General features: G+C 54.2%; 1 protein-coding gene across 2 annotated transcripts in view; it reads right to left on the bottom strand.

The window, feature by feature from the left end:
* Nucleotides 1-21880, bottom strand: part of LRRC4B (leucine rich repeat containing 4B) — a 36412-nt gene that overhangs the window by 6037 nt on the left and 8495 nt on the right. Inside the window, exons 1-2 of one of the 2 annotated variants that reach the window (XM_082710164.1) lie at nucleotides 16912-17017; nucleotides 14487-14818 (exon numbers count right to left, since the gene is read on the bottom strand). In XM_082710164.1, the coding sequence (XP_082566290.1) occupies nucleotides 14487-14783 (297 nt within the window). In that variant the 5' untranslated portion in view covers nucleotides 14784-14818; nucleotides 16912-17017. Of the gene's footprint in view, nucleotides 1-14486; nucleotides 14819-16911; nucleotides 17018-21880 lie in introns of those variants that run through there. The other variant, XM_082710163.1, reaches the window with a different exon arrangement.

The following is a 21880-nucleotide window of genomic DNA, read 5'->3' as shown; positions in this document are numbered from 1 at the left end:
TTGGCTGGCTCAGTCAGAGTGTCTGACTCTTTGATCTTGGGGTCATGAGTTCGAGCCCCGTTTTGGGAGTAGAGATTACCTAAATAAAAATGAAACTTAAAAAAATAGTATTACAATGTATTTTCCCATTTCATGATACATGCTTCAAAAACAAATTTCATGGCTATCTAGAATTATTTTCCAGGGTGATACCTCCTTTGGGACATTGAGATGGAATTGCCAGGGTCAATTACTTATTTTCCTTAATATGCTTCTGCCTTCTCTAATTTCCTGCAGTGGCTAACTTTTAGAGTGGGACTAAACCCCAGTAAATGCTATCAGATAAAGGAATCTGGTCTAAAGCTCTCTGGTGGCACCTGCAGGATCTGGGATGGAGGTGGGGGAATTCAGGGGGAGGAGCAGAGGTGGCACCTGCAGGATCTGGGATGGAGGTGGGGGGATTCAGGGGGAGGAGCAGAACACGCTGGCTGGATGGCCTCGAGGAGGGCTGGCCTGGGGTCTCTCCAGGCAACAGGGTGTGTACCCAAGACTGGGGCCATAGCCCCAGGACCCTGAGAGGCCCTGGGACCTGGCTCCTGTGGTCCCGTGGATGGCTGCAGCCTCGGTTCCCTCCTAGGAGGAGCACGGGGCTAATCCCATGAGGTGATATCTGACAGTAGCAACAAAAAGCTTCCCTGATCAAATGCATCTGGAGCCGCACATTTCCTCCTGGAGGCGCCACTGCTGTGAGCTGAAAGTCCGAGAAGTCCTATGGGGAAGGAGATTCGACTTTGCTCCACTCTGGGTTTCCCAAACATCACAAGCACAGAACCCTCCTCGTAGGGTGCCTTTTATCATCGCCCTGGGAAACGCTGGCAAGGCACAAAGCAGGCCCTCACTCGCTGGCAGGCTCTATTAAAATAATAGTAAGGACAACTGCGGCAGCAGGAGGATCCCATCATCACTAATCACCAGAGGGAGAATGCGGTGGGCTCTTAAAAGGTTAGACTTGAGAGTTTGGACCTAGAAATCCAATACAAAAGGGCTGCTGGTTCAGGGGCCAGAGACAACTCGCCCTCACCTAGGCTCCATGACACTTAGCTCTGGGGCCTTCCCAGTTCCCAGGGAACCCATTTGCAAGCTGAGCAGGAAAGCATTGTGTGCCCGTCTGCTCCTCCCCCCTTCCAGGGTCCCTGTTCACAGTGCAGCCCCCCAGCCCAGTTTCCTGGTGGAAGGCAGGCCTGCAGCCCTCCTTGGCTCCCCAGTGCTCTCAGAGGAAATTCAGCCCTGCTTGGCTGACTTCTGCTCACCTCTCCCCTCCCCTCTGCACAGCCCCCTGCCCTTGGCAATCCTCACTCTGGTGACATTTCAGTCAATAACCACTCCTAGAACTATCTTTGCTTATGCTGCTCTCTTCTCAGGATGTCCTTCCCTTTTTGTCTGCCTGGAAAATTCCTGCTCACTCCCTTGGAGCCAACCCAAATGTCCCTTATTCATTCATTCATCCACTGCTTTTTATTGCATGGGGATAAAGCAGTTCTGAAGGTGCAAATGTGTGTGTGGGGGGGGCACTCATGAAAGGGCATCATGATGTCGACCTTACAGTTGTCCCTGAGACTCAAGGGAATGGCTGACATTTGCTCAGCACAGGACTTGGCACTGCAGGTGTTCACTGAGACGAGGTGACAAATGCCAGGCTCTGGGCTGGGCATTCGTTTGTCACCTCAGCTGTCCCCCACCAGCCCTGCAAGGCAGACTATTGTCAAGCTTACTTTTCAGAGAGGGAAGCGGCTCAGTGAAGTCACACAATGAGGATGCCGCAGACTTGGGGTGTGTACCTGGAGGCCGAGGCTCAGTGAGGTCCAGTGACTCAGTAGGGAATCCCACCGTGCCCACTGGGAAGTACACAGCTGGGATTCCAGCCCACATCTTCCTGGTCCTCTGGATGGAGAGACCACAACTACCGTATGTCCGTATGTCCTTAAGGTGCTTGCTGGCAGAGGCTGCTCCTGCTCTGTGAGCTTTGTCTCAGAAGTGATGGGAAGGGCATGTGTGAAGGGAGATGAGGGGCATTTTCAAGGGGGGTGGGGTCCCTCCAATCACTTTACTAATGTACTTGAGAGCTAAGCAGGACGGGGGTGTTGCTGCAAAGGGAAGCCTGGTTTTATTGAAGATGTGCTGTTGGGTTGCTTTAAATAGTGAGGGCTTTTATTTTTACCAGGATTCCAGTCAGTTCTCCCTCCTCTGCAGGATGCCTGGGGAACAGCCTAGTGGGGAGTTGCTGGGTCTGGGTTTGAATTCTGGCTTCACTGCTGACCAGCTGTGTGACCTGTGGCGAGTGTCCTAATATCTCTGAGCCCACTTTTCTCACAGATACTGTGAGACTTGGACAAGCATGCAGAAATATATATATTTAAAAATTTTGATTCAGCTCATAGTGATCATGACCATTTGTCCAAGTCTGGGCATCCAGTTTCTTCCTCAGCATCTTTCTTCTACATTGGCTAACATGTCATTCAGACACCACCACATCCTTGCTCAGTCCTCCCATGGCTCCCTATCACTCTCAGCCTGGGGTCAAAGGCCCTGTAGGACTGACTGTCCCAGTGCCTCTCCTCTACTCCAGCCATAGGGAGATGTGTGAGTTCCACACGCTTGCTGTGCTGTGCTCAACATCTCTGCCTTTGCATAGGCTATGCCCTCTGCCTGGGATGCCATCCTCATCCTTGTTCTCTGAGAAATTTCAGTTGCCTTCCCCCAGTAAGCCCCCTGTGTTTCCCTGATCACTAATGTGTCATGCACATTCTCTTACCATACTGGCTTAATGCATCTTTCTCCTTGGCTAGGCTTTGAGTCTTTATGAGTGGACACCATCTGGATGGTTTCCACATTCCCTGTCCCCTAGTTCCTGGCCACCTTCAGCCAAGTGTGTTGAGTGGATGGGCCAGAATGGACAAGGGTCTGATTTGGAGAGCACCCCAGTTGTGTTAGTTGATGTGCGCCTGCACACCTTTTGGCCTGGGTGACAATGCCAAAGTGTTGAAACCCGCAGTGATAGAACTGGTTCCAACTAACTGTTTGTTTTTGTTTTTGTTTTTTTTGTTATTTGCCATCTTAATTGTTTTCATCCATACTGACCTGCTGTCTTAGGTGTGTCTTTTGGATTTCGTTTTTAATATAGTCTTAAAAATCTCTGTCTTTTAACTGGAAGTTTAGTCCACTTACATTTATTATAATTACAAGTATGTTGGGAATTATTCTGTTATTTTGTGCTTTTTCTTTGCCTGACTTTTTGCAGCCTATTCTTTCTCTTCCCTGTCATCTTTTTCATTGATTTCCTTATTCCATTTCCCTTATCTACTATTTTATAATTTTTAATAAAAGATTTTATTTGAGAGTGAGCAAGTGAGAGAGAGCACAAGCAGGGGGAATGGCAGGCAGAGGGAGAAGCAGATTCCATGCTGAGCCCAAGGTAGGGCTCCTGGGATCATGACCTGAGCCGATGCAGACAGTTAACTGACTAAGGCACCCAGGCACCCCTCTAGTTTAGAATTTATGCATTTTCCCTTTCTCTTCTTTTAGTGGTCACCCTTAAAATTTAACATGCATACCTGAAGACCACTGTTGGCCAGTTCCTCTCCTCTCCTCCCAAACAGTACAAGGCTGATCCATCCCTACTCTGAAATAGTGTCATCCTGGGCAGGTTCCCAATGAGGCAGAAGGGCAAAGCCATTACTTGCTAGTGACTGTTGTGTACCAGACCCTGTACTAAATGCTCCAAGGTGGTGATCTTAGTTCTTGTGGAAATCCTGTCACGTGGGGGTTGTTGGCCACATGTCTCTGTCTCCCGTCATATTTGATAGTTTACTGCAGAGAGGAAAAGTTAATCTGCCTTCAGTCTCATAGCTCTGAAGTAGTAGAACCAAGACTTGAAGTCTGCTTCTCCTCAGTCTGAATAAATATGAAGTCTCTGTCGTGTCCACCCACCCTGAGCCAAGAGGGCTGGGCTCTCTGTTGTTTTTGATGTATTCTTTGAGCTGTGGTGCCTGTTCATGATTCAGCCATTACCCACGTGTTGATTTGCTCATTTGACAGATATTTTTTGAGTGTCTGCTATGTGTCAAGTATCTTGCTGGGCTCTGGGGATCCAGCTGTGGACAAGAAAGACACAGCCCTGACTTCCCAGAGCCTGACCTCAAGTGGGGAGGACACTAAACATAATAATTATGCAAATGATCATTTGAGTGGCCATGGTGTAAACAGCTCACAGGTGCTGCCCTGCCTGCAGAGGGAGAGGCAGGTGTGGGCCGCTCCAGGGCACAGTTTGACATCCCCCCAACCCCAGCAGATAATCTTAAACCCGGGCACTCTTGTGACCACTGGCCCAGAGGAGGATGGACGCAGTGGGGACTGGTTCTTGGAGAGGGCAATTCCCCTGGTCCTCCCGGCCTGATGCTGGGCCTGTAAGGACACTGATGTTCTGTGATGTTGCAGAGGAGGTAGTCCTGGGGTCTCACTTCTGACAGGCACCTAATAGCCAAGTACCCATACCCCCTCACTCCTTCAGCTGAGTCCTCCTCCACATGGGCCTGACTCTGTGCTTAGTGACAAGGGTATGGATGCCAGTTAGGCAAGGGAGGGTGATCCATTGACAACCACTCCCAACCCTGAGGGGGAGCCTTTCCTCTCCTGTTATCCTGGAAGTTGGCCTGTTCTTTAGGGGACTTTCCGCTTCAGCTATGGTAGGTAAGCATAACTAACACTGAAAAGCCCCACTGCATTCTGTTGGGGTTTTTAAGAAAATAAACCATCAAGAAATCCTTTATTAAAAATTTAACTGTGGTAGGAAATGATTAAGTGAATTGTTCACCTTAACGCTATGAAGATAGATTGTTTTTCTACATTTTGAATGTATGAACTGATAACAAAGTTTAGTAGCTAACTGTCTTTTCTTGTGAGTGTTAGTTCTTTGCATGCACAATTTAAAAAACATTGTAGTTTTTCTGTACCAAGTGCTTTTGTGATGACTTCTTGTAGTTCCTCCTTCCCTGCGGCAGGGGCCTTGTGCTTCTCTTTTCAATTGGGATCCCCTTGAGGGAATCTGGCAAGCTTGGGTGCTTCTGCACTGAGCCACGTGGGCCTAGACTCAGCCTCTTGGGACCTCAGTGTCCTCCTCCATAACATGGGCACAGGGGTCCTGAGGACTAGGTGAGAACAAGCCTGCATCACAGTAACCCAGCACAGCCCAGGGGTACGGTGGCCATTTAGAACACAGCATCTCCTCCTTTAGTGAAATCCATAATTGCTTCTGTCAACCTTACACCTTTGCTGCCCAAAAATAAGTTCTAAACCTGCTAGAAGTTTCCAGGTCATGCTGGCATTGAGCTCTACCAGCAGGTGCCCAGAGGCTCTGTGCTCCACCTTCCAGGAACCATGCTGGGTGAGGGTGGCTGGAGCCAACCTCTCCAGCCCCCACAGGATGGCCTTCCACTGCTGCACAAGTGGTGGGTGGGGAAGGGCTCTGGCCAGAGCTCAGCGGCCCCCACTATCAACCCAAGAGGAGAGAGCCCAAACTGCTCTCTTCCTTAGTACCCCGGGCAAACTTAGACTTGTTTTATGCCTGCCCCAGCCCTGCCCACCCTTTTTGTTGGCACACCGCTGGAGTCCTGATGGCTGACCATTTACTACCTCTACGACTAGGGGTCAAGTTTAGGCCTGCTCCCCCATCTGTGCAATGGGGATTATAAAATCTACTTCCTAGGATTGGTGAGAGGATGAAATGCCTTTTTACACATTAGGAGCTTAGTGCCTGAGAGCTCCTGTCACTTTCCTTCTCCTCCTCCTCCACACTTGGGCTCATGCTCTCCCCTCCTGGAACACCATCCCAGCCTCTGCACCTGCTCAGGGCACTAGTCACCCAAGGCTCTCTTAAAAAAAAAAAAAAAGCCTTCTTGCTAAGGCCTCCTAGACGTCCTTGCCCCGTGCGTGCCTCTTCCTCTCAGATGCCGGCCCCATTCACACAAGAGTATGTCCACTCACCCCGGCCTATTCCCCTCTCCCCTGCCCTCCCGTCATCTCCTCCCATTCATCCATGTAGGAGGCCTCCTGGGCCAAGCCCTGCCCTGTTGGTGGAGTCTGGCCTGTTCCCCACCTCTGCATCCCTACCCCCAGCCCGGACAGTCATGTGAGCCTGGGTGCAGATAATGCCTGGGGAGGGGAGGTAAGATCTATATCAGGAGCTAAGTGCACCCCAGCTTTGCCTAAGGCAGTGAGTGGGGGGGTTAAGAGAAGGCTGGGGGGTGGTCAAACACCTCCTTCCCAGGGAGGCTCCCTGCCTCTGCCTGCCCCCACTCTTTGCTCAGCTCCCACCTCCATCAGGAGCACATAGCACAGGTCCCTTTCACTGCACCTACAGCAGAGCCTGGCACACAGTAGTTGCTCAATAAAGGAATGAGGGACATGAACAAGGGGCCGCAGACTGACAAGCCAGGGCCAGGCAGACACAGGAGGGGCAGACCATGCAGGGAGAGGGACTCATGGTCTCAGGGTAGCTTCCAGCATGGAGCCTGCTTCCGTGTGGGGGAGGAGATTCCCTTCATGGTGTCATAGTTCTGAGGATTACACTAAATATCTGGAACCCACGAGGAAGGGAACTTGGCTGTGGCCCTTCAAGGTCAAGGTCTGTTTCCCCCCAGGCTGGAAGGGCAGGGCTGGGCAGTGTCTGGGCCCTGCAGAGGGCAGCCCCGAGTGTGGTGTGGCTGGGACAGGGACAGGCCAGCCTGGGAAGGGTCTTTGCGGCAAAGGGAGCATGGGCCAGTTTAGAGTCCAGGGATAATGCAGTGACCCTGACTGCGGACGGGAGGCCTGGAAGAAGCTGGGGTGAGTGTCCTGATGTGCAAGGATAAGGCCAGAGCCGGGGCTGGCTGTATGGACAGAGCCAGGACTCTAATACTCTGTTGTGATTGTATCACCAAGGATACAGAGAGTCCAGATCACTGTGAATTAAGCAACGTCTGGAATAGTGTGAAAAAGTCCAGCTCTCCAGCTAGACTGCCTGGGCTAAGTCCCAGTTCCTCTCCGAAATGTGGTCTCCGGCACAATGGCCTTCCTCTCCTACACCACAGTCCCCGCAGCCTATGAAATGATGTAAGAACAGGACTTATAGGGCTGTTGTGGATGGAGCCTGGAGCATGGCTGGGGGCCACACACACACCCCTCTTTCCCCCCCACCCCCACCCCCATCAGGCGAGAGGCGGGCTCAGAGAAGTGATGTAATTAATGGAGGCAGAGACATGGCTCTTCTGTCTCTCAGGCCTCAGCTACTCAGCTAAAACATGGGGACCCCCACCTGTCCCTCTCCTGGAAGGCCACACGGCTCTGCAAGATGGCAAGATTTTCTCTGATTTGTTAAATTTCATGGTTGCGTTTTGTGCCAGTGGTGACTTGACAAGTGTGCCCACGTGTGATTAGTACATTCGGGGTGCCATGGGGACCAGGGGGCCTTGATCTGACTGGGAGTTCAGGGAAGGCACCTCTGAGGTTGAGACATTTCCCTGAGTCAGGAAAGACCAACGCGACCGTGACAAAGGTGTCACCATCAACACTTGCTAGAGCTGCTCAGCAGCAGGCCACTTGCCAGGGGCCCCTGCTCAGTCCTCCTAAGTAAATATATATACGCTGCCTCGTGTGACGCTGCACCCCCATGTGACCAGCATCCCCTACTAGCACACAGTGGCACTCAGTACATGCTTGTCTAAAGAGCAAAGGCACTGAATTTCTCAGCAGCTCTGTTATTATCCCCATTTCCCTGATGATGAAACTGAAACCGAGACGGGTTCGATAATGTGCACTAGGAAGAAGAGTGGGAGAGCATTCCAGAAAGAGGGAACACCAAGCATAAAGGCCTGAGCTGAGTGGGAGGGGCAGGGGGCCAGCAGGGCCGAGTCTTAAAGGGTTCTGTCTTGGGCAGGCTCAGTTGGGGAAGGTGACAGGTGGGACACCTGGGGGACTGAGCTCTGCTGGCGTTGGACTCCAGCAGCTGTGTGGCTCGCTGACAGTGCCAGGGATGTGCGGTCCACCCAAGCCCAAGGCACTCAAGGAGTTCCCCTGTGCCTGTGCTGGCTCTAAATCTAGAGTCAGGCCGAGGGGGAACCCCACACCAGAAACCAGCCAAATGCCCATCACTAGGAAACGGAAGAGAGCCTGGTAACTTCATCAGACAGAATATCATCCAACGATAAAGGGGTAAGAGAGGAAGCACCGTGGCTATGGGGTAGGACAAGGAGGAGCCCCGGCAGCCGCGGGGAGCAAACAGAAGCCAGACAAGCAAGTAGACACAGGATTCTGTGCGTGAGGCTCAGAAGTGAGAAGTCAGGGGAGGGGCTGTCTGACTTGACTTCCGTGAAATGGGGGAAGTAATCCTATCCTCATGCGAATGCAAAGGTCCCTGCTGGAAAAGCACTCTCAACCCACATCCCCAGGGTCAGTGCTCAGGTTTCTCTTCCCTTTTCTGGGGGCCGGTGAGCAAATCCATCTTCAGCTTGTACAGTCTTCTGTCCGTATTATTTTTAGGTATAACTTTTCCTTGATTACAAAAAGTACTCAGTGCCCTCACTAAAGAAAATTTAGATACTAAAAGGAACGAGAAGAAACGCAGCATCCATCAGAACAGTGGTGCGAAGAGAAAGGCAGTCTGAGCAGTTCTGAGTGGTCCTTGCGTTTTATTTTTGCTTTCCGTGCAGTGTTTAAAACACATGGGACGTCCTACTTGAATCTTTTGAAAGCTCAGGATCCTAATCTAAGCATTTCCCTGTGTCATTGGATATTCTTCGAAACTGTTTTGAATAGCCGCAGGAGATGACCAAGAACTGAGCTGCTACGCTCTCGCTATCCTTCGACCTCACTCTCGGAAGCCCCTCTGAGCCCCTCTTTCGGGTGGGTTGGTTGGTTTCTTGAGACAGAGGCACCATTCCTTGTCAAGTGCTGTCACACGCTGCCCGCATGACCTCATGGTGGACCCCTGAGGGACCCCAGGCAGTTCCCTGAACGCTCCATGGCTCTGAGTACTGTGTTAGGTTAAGTACGTGCATGACCTCTGTGTATGCCAGAGATGCTATCACGCAGCTCCCAAAGGGGTATTGAGGAAGAATTTGGGGTGGCAACTCCATGCCTCTTGGGTGTCTGTCCTGACTTGGGAGGTGGAAGGCAGGAAGTGAGGGGGCACCCATCAAGGAGAATTCTGTGGCAGTTAAAGCAACAGAGTACACACACACACACACACACACACACACACACACACACACACCCCGATGTGGATGGCTCTTAAAAACCCAGGCTGGGTGAAAACATGAGACAAAGAAAGCCATCTATAATGCAGCTTCATTTACATAAATTAAAAATACATGCACACAAAGCAACAATAAGCATTTTGCAAGAACACACACAAGCAGAAAGATCCACAGTAAACACATTAGGACGGTTGGCTCTGGGGAGGAGGGGAACAGAGCAGGGACAAGGATACAAAGCAGTGGAGGAGGAAAGAGAAGGCATGAGGCCTCTGTGCCCAGAGAGGACCTCAGCCTCATGGAGGAGTGCTGTCCCATTTCAGAAACAGTTAAAGGGCCCATGGAAGACTGCAAATAGTTAAAAATTATTTCGCTCCTTAGGGGCAGTAGAAAAGCCACAGCCACCACATGTTGTCCCTGTCCTGTCTCAGAACAGTGTTTGAACCCTCTCTGAGAGTGGATGCCACTATTCTAGAGAGGCCAGTGGGTCTTGCAGGCACCACAGAGAACCCCCACTTCCGTGCGCGCACACACACACACACACACACTGCTAAGTTCTCAAGCCAGGAGCTCAGGAGCCAGCCTTCCTTCCATAGACACAGGTCTGCTGAGCACCTCCTGTGCACCAGGCTCTGTTCCCGGGCTGGGCATACGGGAGGGAATGCAGTGTAGCCCCTACCCTCACGAGACTGACCATTGATGTGGAGCCAGATGTCAAGCAAGTGACCATGGACAGGACAGGGTGGGCTCTTTGATCCCCAGAACTCTGGCCATTTCTATGGGGCTTTGGTGTCAGGCTCTGTATATGTGTGCATGTAAGTGTATGTGTGTGTGCATGCACACACTCCCACGCAGGTGTGGAGAAGTACCAGCCACTGTGGGGAGGACAGCACTCAGGAGCAGGACACACAGGACTTGTGGGGCAGCGCCTCTGTGATATTCCCTTTGACCCTGAGATTCTACTTCTAGGAATTTATTCCAAGGGCAGATTCCAGAAAGTTCCAAGAACACGCACTGGGGGATGTTGACCACAGTGCTGTTTCTCTTCTCTTCTCTTCTCTTCTCTTCTCTTCTCTTCTCTTCTCTTCTCTTCTCTTCTCTTCTCTTCTCTTCTCTTCCCTTACCTTCCCTTCCCTTCCCTTCCCTTCCCTTCCCTTCCCCTTTCTTTCTTTCTTTCTTTCTTTCTTTCTTTCTTTCTTTCTTTCTTTCTTTCTTTCTTTCTTTCTTTCTTTCTAGATTTTATTTATTTAACAGACAGATCACAAGTAGACAGAGAGACAGGAGGAAGCAGTCTCCCTGCTGAGCAGAGGGCCTGATGTGGGGCTCAATCCCAGGACCTTGGGATCATGACTTGAGCCAAAGGCAGAGGCTCAACCCACTGAGCCACCCAGGCTCCCCCACAGTGCTGTTTCTATCACTTCAAACGCTGGAAAGAAGGGACAGGTGCAGTAATGGGAAGGCCATGCACTGGGATCCCATGTAGCCATTAGCACTGACGTTTTAGACGATGTCAGTGTCAGGGAGAAAGCTGCTCTTGTTACCCACTCAGGGTCTAAAGTCAGCTGCAAACCAGTATCAAATGGTGTGATTTCATTTCTTTCTCCAAAAGTGGAAAAAAAAAAAAAAAGCCAGGAATCTGTTGGCCAGGGCTGCCCACCGGGCACACACCGGGAGCATGCGCAGAGAGAATCTGAGTGGAAGGACACTAGGTGCTAATGCGAATTACCTGTTTGTAGAATTCCGCTTGGCTTTTGTCCCTGTGTTTTTACTTAGGTGTATTTTCTAGTTTTTCTAAATTAATTTGCATTCATTCTGTAATAAATAATTTAAAAATCCATTGACATGGGCACAGGAAAGAGCCAGGAAGGCTTTAAAGCAAAATATAAACAGTAGCTATTTATATCTAGGTGGTGGGATTAGGGGGTGATTTTTTTTTCATTTTTTTATTTGGATAATTAAAAAGTTATTTCCTTAAGTTCTTCTGATGGTTCCCTTGGCAGGCTCATTCCCGTCCCCCACCAGCAAGGTGTCCCCGAGGGGAGGCCCGTTCCACTGAATGTTCACAAGTGTCCATTCTTGGGGACAGGACACTCTCCTCCCTGGGGGAGCAGGCAGTTTGGGGGCATATGACGCATGCCTACAGCAGAACTATGCTTGACTTACAAATAAGTTCACCCACGTGGACATTCTGACAAGGATGTGGATCGAAAGTCTGGAAGCCAGAGGCCTGGGAGACGGGTGACAGACACACACACAAACAGGCCCAAGCAAAAGGACCAGCTCAGACCTAAAACCTGGGAGTCATCCTTTCTTCCCTCTTCCCACACCCACTCTGCTGGAAAATCCTGTTGTCTCCACCTTCAAAACAGACCCAGAATCTGCCCACTTCTCACCACCTCCACCGCAACCAGCCTGGTCCCAACCAAGCTCCAGGCATTTCTCTCCCAAATTCTGCACCAGCAAGAAAACAGCAGATCCAGGATTCAAACCCAGGGCCCCTGGCGCTTGATCCATGTGACTTACAGGCCTCCTGCACCTCAGCCGAAGAGACCCAAGTCAGCAGCCCACCTCCTCTGCTCAGAGTTTCCCCTGGCTCCCGTCTCATTCAAAGAGTGCAAGTCCTCACCATAAGCATGAGGTCCTGTAGGATCTGGCACTTTGGCCTCACCTACCATCCTCGCCCTGCCTCACTCTGTTGCAGCCACACCAGCCTTGTCGCTGTTCCTCTCACATACCAGGCAGCCTCCCACCCCAAGGCCTTTGCACTTGCAGGCCTCTCTGCCTGGAAGGCCCTTCTATAAGGCTCCACCTTCAACTCTTGCTCAAGTGTCACCTTCTCCATGAGGCCACCCTGACCTCATATCTTTAAAGATGCAGCCAACCACCCTTCCTCCTGCATCCACCACCCCTGTCCCGCGTGTCTTTCCTTTTCCCACAGCCGTCAGCATCCTGAACACACACCATTTACTTCCTTGTCATGTCCGTGTCTGGGGCTGTTCAGGCCTGGTTGTCCTAGACTACTGCCCCCACCCAGAAGACAATAAAGAGATATTTAACAAATACAGGCATCAAGGGCAAGGGCACAGATGGCTGGAGGGAGAGTCTGTAGGCTCAGATTGGAAGGCAACGAAGGGAGGCTTGCCTCTGGGACCCAAGGGCCAAATAGGCATATTCAGGCAGAGTGGTGAGCTGAGTGACTTCCAGCCCCAGGAGGACAACTGGTGTCAACTCCAGGGCTGGGCTGACAGGCCGTGCCCAGCGGCACTGGGCTTGGCCATCACAACAGAGAGCTTGGACCTCATTCTGGAGTCCAGGAGCCTGCAGAGGGTTTTAGGCTGAGGCCAGGACCCCTTGGTGGCCACTGTGCGACTGGACTGGGCACCAGGGTAGGAGCGGGTGGGAGTGGGGGAGGGCATCTCAGGTTGCTAGGACGATTCTGTGGGTGGAGCCTCATGCAGGGCCCCTGTGGGTGCTCAGCGAACGTTCGCTGCCCTGAATCATTCAGTGAGCTCTCCAAAGAGAAAAGCACAGCAGAGCACAGTTCTGCTGAAGGGATGCTGCTGTGGCCTTGGGCTGCTGGGGAGAACTCAGCACACAGAGGTACTTCTGATGCGCTAGCATCTCCTCTTCCGGAAACGTGCCATCCCATTTGTTCCCTGTTTCTTCCCTTCTGCAAGGTGAGCTGCCCAGAGCAGGAAAGGGCCCTGCGCATCCCGCTCCCGGACAAAAACAGGGCCTGGCCCCGAGCTGGTGCTAGCACCCGTGTTGATGTCACATGAACAAATGAAAGACGGAAACAGAGTCCAGAGAACAAGGGCATGGATGGGGAGAACGAAGCAAGGGTGTCGACCCCCTGCAGGTGTCAGGGGCAGGTTGGCTGAGACTAGAGCTTGGGAATGCAGAGTGGACTAGACGCACACCAGGAGGACAGGGACGCTGCCGTGGAGGTGGGCCTGGAGCCAGAGGCCACCATCATGCAGGAGCAGGGCTGGGACTACAGGACGAGACCCCTACTGTTTCTGGACCTCAAACCTGTCCTCACTGGTGCTAGCCCCATGGCCATGTAGGACAGCTTTCTTGATGCAGGCAGCCCCTTTGGCACCATGCCCCTAAAAGATCCCTCTCTTCTGCAGAGAGGAGCCCTGACTCCAGACTCTCCGGGACAGTGAGATGGGCGCACCAACCCCTTTCCCTCCCAGGGACAGACCAGGGTGTGCCACGGGAGAGGGGAATGTTAGCTTCCAGGCCGGATCTGGACATCACACAGGAGCCCTCTTCTCTCTTGGCTTTATGGGCCGGGGTTGGGGCAGGCTTGCATGTGGGGTACTGACCACAGGTCTTTAAGACAGTTGTTCTCAGATAGGGCAAGCCTCCCTCCCTGAATATCTGGCCACATCTGGAGCTATCTAGGGAAGTGGCGGGGGGGGGGGGGTTGCTGCTGGCATCTAGTAGCCAGGGGTGCAGCTCAGCATCTTAGAGCACACAGCTCGGCCCCCACAACCGGATCCCACCGGGCCCTAGATGCCAGTAGAGTAGAGGAGAGACCCTGCTTTAAAAACACACGGCTCTGCCCTCCAAGCATCATTTATAGCCCACCTTAGTCACTGTCACAGTGAATCAGATGGCAGGTGCCCCATCGGAGCACCAGCCATGTGCCGACATGGGACTAGGCACATGGGAGGCTTAGATCTCTGAATGTCACACTCTCTGGGAAGCAGGCACATGAGCTCCACACTGCACTGTACACTTCGCCAGGTGCCAGAAGATTCTAAGTCTTTGACCAGTATAAAACCCATCAGCCCTCACCCAGCCCCTTGGGGCAGGGGCTCCGTCATCCCCATTTTTCAGATGAAGAAACTGAGGCGCAGGGTCATGCCCTCAGGATCCCAGGGCTACATGGTGGGTGGAGAAGTGTGGACAGCACAGAGGCCTCGTGCAAAGGTCGCTCTCTACACTCATGACTCCAGGGCCAGGCCAAGGGCTTGCCTGTCCTACACTGTGGGAGGCAGACAGGTCGTCCAACCCCTGAGCCCCAATACCCTGGCACAAAGACAGGGAACCTCACATGAGAAAACTCAGTATGCAAATAAGATCTCCTAAGTGCCAAGGGGACACCCAGAAGGCTCTGCCAGCTCGAGCAGGAGGAGCCGGCCACACCTGTGCCTCCCCTGGCAGCCCCCCCCCCCCCCCCCGCAACCTCCACCAGCTGCTCTCTCAGCTCACCTGGATGCCATTCTCCTGCAGGTTCAGGTACCGCGTGTTGACAGGGATGCTGGCCGGGACCTCAGCCAGCTCTCTCCGTGTGCAGATCACCCGGCTGGCCTGGTTGCTGCAGGAGCAGGCCGCGGGGCAGGAGGTGGCCGGTGGGGAGCCCCCTCCGGCCGCCAATGTCATGGCCACGCCGCCCCCGCCGGCCCCCAGGGGTGGGGAGAAGAGCCAGAGGAAGAGCAGGGCCCCATGGGGCCAGGACATCCTACCGGGCAGCAGTGGGAGGCACGGGGAGCTGCGGGCGCACGCCATCCTCAATGTTCATGCTCCGCGTGGGCGCCGGGGGGCTGTGGCGGGGAGAGAAAGGGAAGAGGATCAGTGAGGGACAGGAACCCCATGTGGCCTGCCTACTTCCCAACCCCCACAGTGGCTCTCTGCTGCTGTTGCCACCATCCCTGCTCCACTCAGGACTTGAAGGGAGTTTGACCCACCTGCTGAGGGCCGCAGAGATGAAGACTAGTCCTGCCCTCCCTGCACTGTCTCAAGTCATTCCTGACCAGAAGATTATACCCATTTCACAGAACTGACAACCAAGGCAGGGGTGGGGTGGGGAGAGAAAGTCTGCCTAAGACACTTGGCCAGTAATGAACTCAGTCCAATTCAAACTTAGTTCTCTGCATGGTTTCAGAAAGGTAGATAAAGAGGTAGAGATGGAGGGAGAGAAAGAGAGACAAACAGATGAAGGGAGAGAGAGAGGGTGACATGCCATGTCCAGAAGTCTATGGGCGGGGCGGGGAGGGTGTCCAGAGTCTGGTTTCCCTCACAGGATCCATCCATGTGTTCTCACTGCCTGCAGGACCTCCTGTCCCTTCATCCTATTCCTGTCCAGGAGTGTTTGCCAAGAGACAAGTTTCCCAGCACAAAACACCCTCTGCACAGGGCCCAGCCGCAGGCTGCTTGTCAGACTCCTGTCACATTGGTCCGGGCCGTGGGCCTTGCAGCAACCACAGAGTTGAGTTAGACTCAAAGGAGGAACTCAAAGAAGGTGAGGTGCCAGACAAGGCAACTGTGGAGGTGAAAGTGTGGGCAGGAGAGGCTGGGAGGCAGTATGGGGTGGGGGTGGGGGTTGGAATAGAGGGAGCAGACTGGAGAAGACAAAGGGGGAGGAGGTGGCCAAGGGGGTCTTGGGAAGGCCGCACCCCCATCTGCCCCCCACCCCCATTGGCCCAGAGGTTGCAGGTGCTCAAGGCAAGGCAGCAGGTGGCCTCCCAGGTGGGGAAGTCAGTGGTGGGATTGGGGGCAGGGCGGCTCTGGTTGCAGAGTGGGGGGTGCAGCCAGGACCAGACAGAAGGGGATGGGCTGATCATAACAACAATAGCAAGAACTACAACAATAATAGCTTCAGCGTTCCAGGGAGCCCTTTCTACAGCCCAGACTCTGCACACATGGTGTTCTCATTTAAGCTTCACAGAAACCAGAGGAGGAAGCTGTTAGGACGCCTAATGGACAGATGAGGACACTGAGGTGCTAGGAGGGGGAGTAGCTTGTCCCAGCCCAGAGCTGGCCAGTGGGTGGCAGAGGGGGACTGTGGCCCTGGGTTCACCCTCCCCTCCACGCAGAGTCTTAAGTACACACACAAGTGCACCCACATCAGCAGGCTCAGTTCCAGCACAGACCCGAGTTCCCCATGGGTGAGGGGCAGAGGGAAGCAGTCTGCCCAAACATGCACATCCTCAGACGGACTCTCAGACCCACGGACACGGGGCCACCCCCACCCCAGCTCAGTGCATGTGTACGCACGCGCACACGCACACACATTCACTTCCTCCTTCTGCAGTTTTCAAGATCATTTTAACTCAGATAAAAATGCATGTGCGTAGTCTGTGTGCCTGAATGCATGTATGAAAGCCCGAGCTGGGGAGACAGAGAGACCGAGAGACAGAGAGGGGTAAGGGGTTGGTTTGAGTCTGTATCCTGGACTCATTTTTCCACCTGGGGGCCTGGGGGCTGTGTGTGCCTCTGTCCCTGAGTCATGTGAATGCTCATGAAGACACCCCCCCGGGGGCTCTGATTCTTGAGCATGACGGGGGTCTATGCTGGTTCTCCTCCTGCACCTGCACCCGTCATTCCCCTTCGACAGCCTAAGATAGGAAATGACCCGGCCCAGGGGCCGGCGCGGACAAAGGGGCCAGAAATTGCAGCTGGAGAACCCACAGGCCAGAATGCCCGCAGCAGCCACCCCAGGTCCAGGCCTGCTGCCTTGTCTCTCCTTCCGCATCTGTCCCCATCTCTCCTGCAGCTAGCCTGCAACAACCCCCCCCCCCCCCCCCCGCCCCGCATCACAGCTTCTGCAGAGACTGGGCCTCCCGCCCCTTCCCTCCTTGCCCTCAGCCATCTCTGTCCTTGTCCCCCCCCCACCACCACAGTGAGGGACACTCACCCCTGTGGCTCCGCTTCTGCTGGGCCTCTCCCTGGGCCCCAGGTCCCCCCCTCCACATGCCTCCAGCTGGCAGGGGGGCTCTGCCTCCCCAGTTCTCCAGGGCTTCCTTCGAGGTCGTGCTGGGGGGGGCGCAGGGGCTTCTTGGGTCTCCCCGCGCCCCCCCCTCGCCAGTCGCCCTTCCCACCCCAGGAAGGTGCTTCTAGGCCACTGCAGCGTCTCCTCCTCCTCTCCCTGCTGGCCTCCTCCTGTCTCCTACCCCCACCTCTACCTCCACTCTCCCCCCACTGCCAGCCTCTTTTCTCTCCCCTCAGTGCCCCAGCCTCCTTCTCCTCTCTGCCGGTCCCCTGGCCTAGTCCCTGTCTACCTCCTGGGCCCCAGCCCCCTCTTCAGGCTCCCCCTCACTCTCTCGTTCCCCTCTGGATGACCAGGCCCCCTCTCTCCTTCTCCTCCATCTCCTCCTCACTCTGACTCTGTCCCCATCACCCTCTCGTAGGTTGGGGAGCCTGTCTTGGTCAGATTTTCTGTCTGTCTGTCCGTCTGTCTTGGTCTTTCTCTCAGCCAGGCTCTGTCTCTTTCTCCGCGATTACAATTTCTAGTCACACGGCAGTGCAGAGCCAAGCTGTGCCTCAGCTCCCTCCCTCCCCACCCCCTCCCTCCTTCTTTCTCTCCTTCTGAACGGGGAGGGCGCCTCTCCTCCCTCCTCTTTGGCCCCCCTTCCCTGCACCGGGAGGCCTCCCCCTCCCCCGCTAATCAAAGGCTCCGTTATCTAATTAACCCATTGGTTCTGGGTGGCAGGGGAAGGTCGGGGAAGCGGGGGAGGAAGGTTGACGGCTGGACTACCCTGGGGGGGGGGGTGTGGGCTGTGCCAAGCCCTGCCTCGTGGCACAGACTCCGACACAGACTCCGCTGCATAACCAGGCTGGGCTACTGCTGACCCCACCTCACACCACTGGCCACAACCACCCCCCTGAACCTGTCCCCCAGCGAAAGGGCAGACAACCTAGGAGAGTCACCCTGCAGGAGCCACCCCCAGACCCCAGGAACTCCCCAAAGCCCCTCACCACACCACACAACCCTTTACTCCTACCCCCACTGCTGATATACCAGCGAACCCGGGCCAACAGCACTGTCACCCAGTCCTCAGCCAAGGGCCAGCCCCCATTCATGGCACAAAGAAACCCAGCCCCAGATACAGCCCTCTCCCCTGGACCTTAGCCAGATCCGGAGAGCCACCTCCCCAGACACTTCTGCGAAAAGGGCAGGGCAGTGTGTTCATTTGTTGGATTCGTCTGTCGGCCCATCTAGCTTACAATTTTCTGAGTCCCTACTACGTGCAGGCACTGGTGTAGACGCTGACAAATGCTGCCTCTATACTCAATGCACATGCACAGCCCACAGGAGACAAGTAGCTATAGATGCTATAGATGCTATGAGAAGGGGTAATAATAGCACTGGCCTCCTAGGACTGTTTGGGTCCAACTAGCTAAATGCTCAGCAACTCAAGCAGATCTGACCACTTTTCATCCCTCCATGTCCCCCTGAGATCAGAGTCCTTCCTCACTGGTCTCCCACTTCCTTCTTCCCCAGGCTCCCTCCCAGTCTGTTCCCATAGGCAGCCAGAGGCGTCCTGTCACCATCCAAGCCAGGAACCAGACCCTTCCCCTCCCCAGCTCCACAGCTGCTCAGCCGACAAGTCTCATGAGGTACAAGGGCAGAGACATCACCTTTGTTTACAGGCCTCCCTCCCCAGGCTGGGCTTCCTCTCTGACTTCAGCACTAACTCCCTCCCCTGCTCACTCACTGACCTCAGGCCACACTGACCTCTTCGTGGTTTCCAGAACAGACACTTCTGCCTCAGGGCCTTTGCTCTTGCTCTTTCTTCTGTCTAGATGTCAGAGGGTCCCCAGTGTGTGCCTCCCTTCTCTCAGGTCTCTGCTCAGATGTTACCTTCTCAGTGAGGCCATCCTGACCACCTCAAATCACACCGCATCCTGCCCCTCTCCAGAACATTTTCTCCTTTACTTTTCTATATAACATTTGTCACCATCTGGCCTCTTACAAGCCCACACTTGAGCCTAAGCTCCTCAAGGGCAGGCACTGCCTGTTTTGTGAACAGTTTGATTCCCAGCATCTATGGTGGTGCCTAGCACATGGTAGGTGCTCAGTAAACATTGGGCAAAGGAATGAATGAGTAAAGTTATCATTGCTATTCGTCTGTATTCCGAACAGACAAACCACGTTCCCTCATACAGTCACACAGAGACACACTCGTCCACCCACATCCCTCACTCTGCGCTCCCAGCCCAGGACATACTCCAACAGCTGCATGTTCATACCTCAGCTGTCCCTGATCCTGAGGCCTCCTCTCCCATCGCAGGAGGCCTGCCTGGAGGAATCAGCACCTCCATATGCCACAAACACAACTGCCTTCAGCTTAATGCCCGTGCCCATGCCATGGTGCTACCTGGGCGGCCAGGTCCCAGATACTATAGGCTGGAGTCCCAAACAGCAGGTCCCCAAAGCAGCTCTTGCGCCCCACTAAATGTCATACCTTGAGGAGAGCTGCACCTAGGACACAACCTGTGTGAGCTACATTCCTGAATATTGCTTTGTGCCAAGAAGATACCTGTCCCCAGCTGTCCCCAGATCCATTCCTCCAACAGATGGCAGGAGTGCTAGCTAACCTTTCTTCTTCTGAGCATGTGGTACATGTCTGAGTGATATCAACTCCTTGAATAACACCACCACCATTATTGGTGATGTCTGCCACATACCCGGCATTGCCTGGAGACCATTCTAGGTGTTCTACTTGCAATAACTGTAGTTTTCCCCTTGGCCCTCTGAGAGGGGTTGGTGTTACTCCAACCCCTCTCAGATAGGAAAGTCAAGGCACAGCAAGGCACTTGTCCAGGGCTATGCACACCTAGGAAATGGTCCCTCTCTGCTCAGCCTCACCAGAGCAGAAAGACCCCAGAGTCCCCCAAGCTTGTCAGGACAGCAACCACAAGCCCACGGAAGTCTCTTGGGAGCCATGTTGAACAATGGCCGTCTTCCTGCAGGTCCTGCCTCAGGCCCCCTGCACAGGATGGGACAACCCTACTCTGTTCCACACCCTGCCGGTAGAGGTCGCCTGACCTGCCGGCAACAACCCCCTGCTTGCCACCTAGCATCCGTAACAGTGATGCTCAGTGGTATTCACTGAGCACCCACTCTGCGCCCAGTGCCGTGCCGAACACTGCCCACACCTCCAGCCACTGGCTTCTCCCTGTGGCCTGGTCTCGTGTCTAGTTAACAGAGCAGGAAACAGATCCAGAGGGCTGAGGACACTGCTTGGTGGTCACACACCCTGTATGGGGGATGGCTGTGGCCAGAAGCCAAGGCCCAGGACCTCTCGCACCCGCTGAGTCCTGGGAGAGGCCTCTTGCCTGTTCTCCCCCACTGGTGCAAGGAACAAAGTGGCAGAAAGGGGCAGAGACACAGTGAGATGGGAACAAAGACAGAAGCTGGAGACCGACACACCACACACAACCATGACCCTGCACGTGAGGGGGCAGGAGAGAGCAGGAGTCTATAAGCAGGGCAGGAGAGCACAGAAAGCCTAAGAGGGAACTGAGGACCAGGGGAAGGTGCGCGGCCGGGGCTTCAAGAACTTCTCCATCCTTCCCAGCCCAAGCTCCGAGAGATTTCAGGCACTGTGCCTGAGAGGATTCAGGCAGATGGCAGATCGGAAACTCGGGGGCCCAGGGGAGGTGGGGTGAGGAGAAAAGGGAAGCAGGGAACATTCCTGTCAGGCATACTCATTTTTCTGGGGGAAGTTCAGAAGGTGAGAGAAAAGATAGGAAATTGACTGCCATCGCAGCAAGAGAGATGGAGGTTAGATCTAAAGAAGAACTTCCCGACTGTGAGGGACTGGGGCGGAAGTGGAGCCTGGAGCCTGGAGGGTGGAGAGACATCAAAGCCAGAGAGAGCTGAACACTTCTCTCTCTGGGTGCCTGTCATGTGAGCAAGGCTGGGAGCTGTTAAGTTGGTTGGGGGAGGGTATGGGCAGAGCCAGCTTCAGGGCTGGATGAAACAACTTCACACGTGTGTTCCTCTGAGCCAGTCCCTGTCCTGAATGCTTTTCAAATGGAAGCAGGCCCACATCCCGGAGAATTGACAGTCCTCTAACTTTTGAGATGGGGGAACCCTGGGAAAAGGGTTGCCCAGTCTCCTTGTAGCTGCTGCTGAGGAAACAGGCTGGGGGCTCAGCTCTTGACTTGTCCTAGCTGCCACCCCAGGGCTGTCACTGGTCAGCAGAACCAGACATCACAGGGGGATGACTGGCTGGGAAGAGGCGGGGTTGTCCTCTCCATTGTCCCAACTCCTCACACTGAGACATTGCCTTCCATACGCTCATTTCACAAATATTTACTGAATGGCCCTCACTTCCCACCCTCTCTGCTCCAGCCATGCTGGCCTCAGGAGGCTCCCCCACACCAGGCACATCCCAACCTCCCCGGAGGTCTGGCTCTGCTGTTCACTCATCTACGTGGCTGCCTCCCCCAAGTCTCGGTTCCAGGGCCGGCAAGAAGGTTTCTTGCCCCGCCCCCACCTCTTACATTCACACTTCTTCCCTTCCTAGCCCTCGGATGGCCAGAAGGTACCCTATAGACAGCAATTTGTTCTGTCTGTTGTCTGTTTCCACCAGAAGGTGAGCTCCCCAGGCAGGGAGTTTGTCCCGCTTGTTCACTGCTGTCTCCAGTGCCTAGGACATGCGGGGCCCCCCACAAAGCCTCAGTGGACACTAGCACAAATGAGAACAAGTGCGCGAGCGTCCCCTACCGCCAGGTCCCCTGCCGGCACTGGGTAGGTGGGGTCAAGAAGACCCCTGCTCTTCTGTAGGGAGTTAGTGGTCCAGAGGGGAGCTGGACAGAGCTGGACAAAGGCTAAGTGAGACGGTGAGTGCAGGGTAGGGGTCCAGAACGTCTAG

Source organism: Mustela nivalis, assembly GCF_964662115.1.
Source record: "Mustela nivalis genome assembly, chromosome: 18".
Classification (NCBI taxonomy): Eukaryota; Metazoa; Chordata; class Mammalia; order Carnivora; family Mustelidae; genus Mustela; species Mustela nivalis.
The sequence above is the reverse complement of the archived record's forward strand: the minus strand, read 5'-3'. Positions and strand labels throughout refer to the sequence as shown.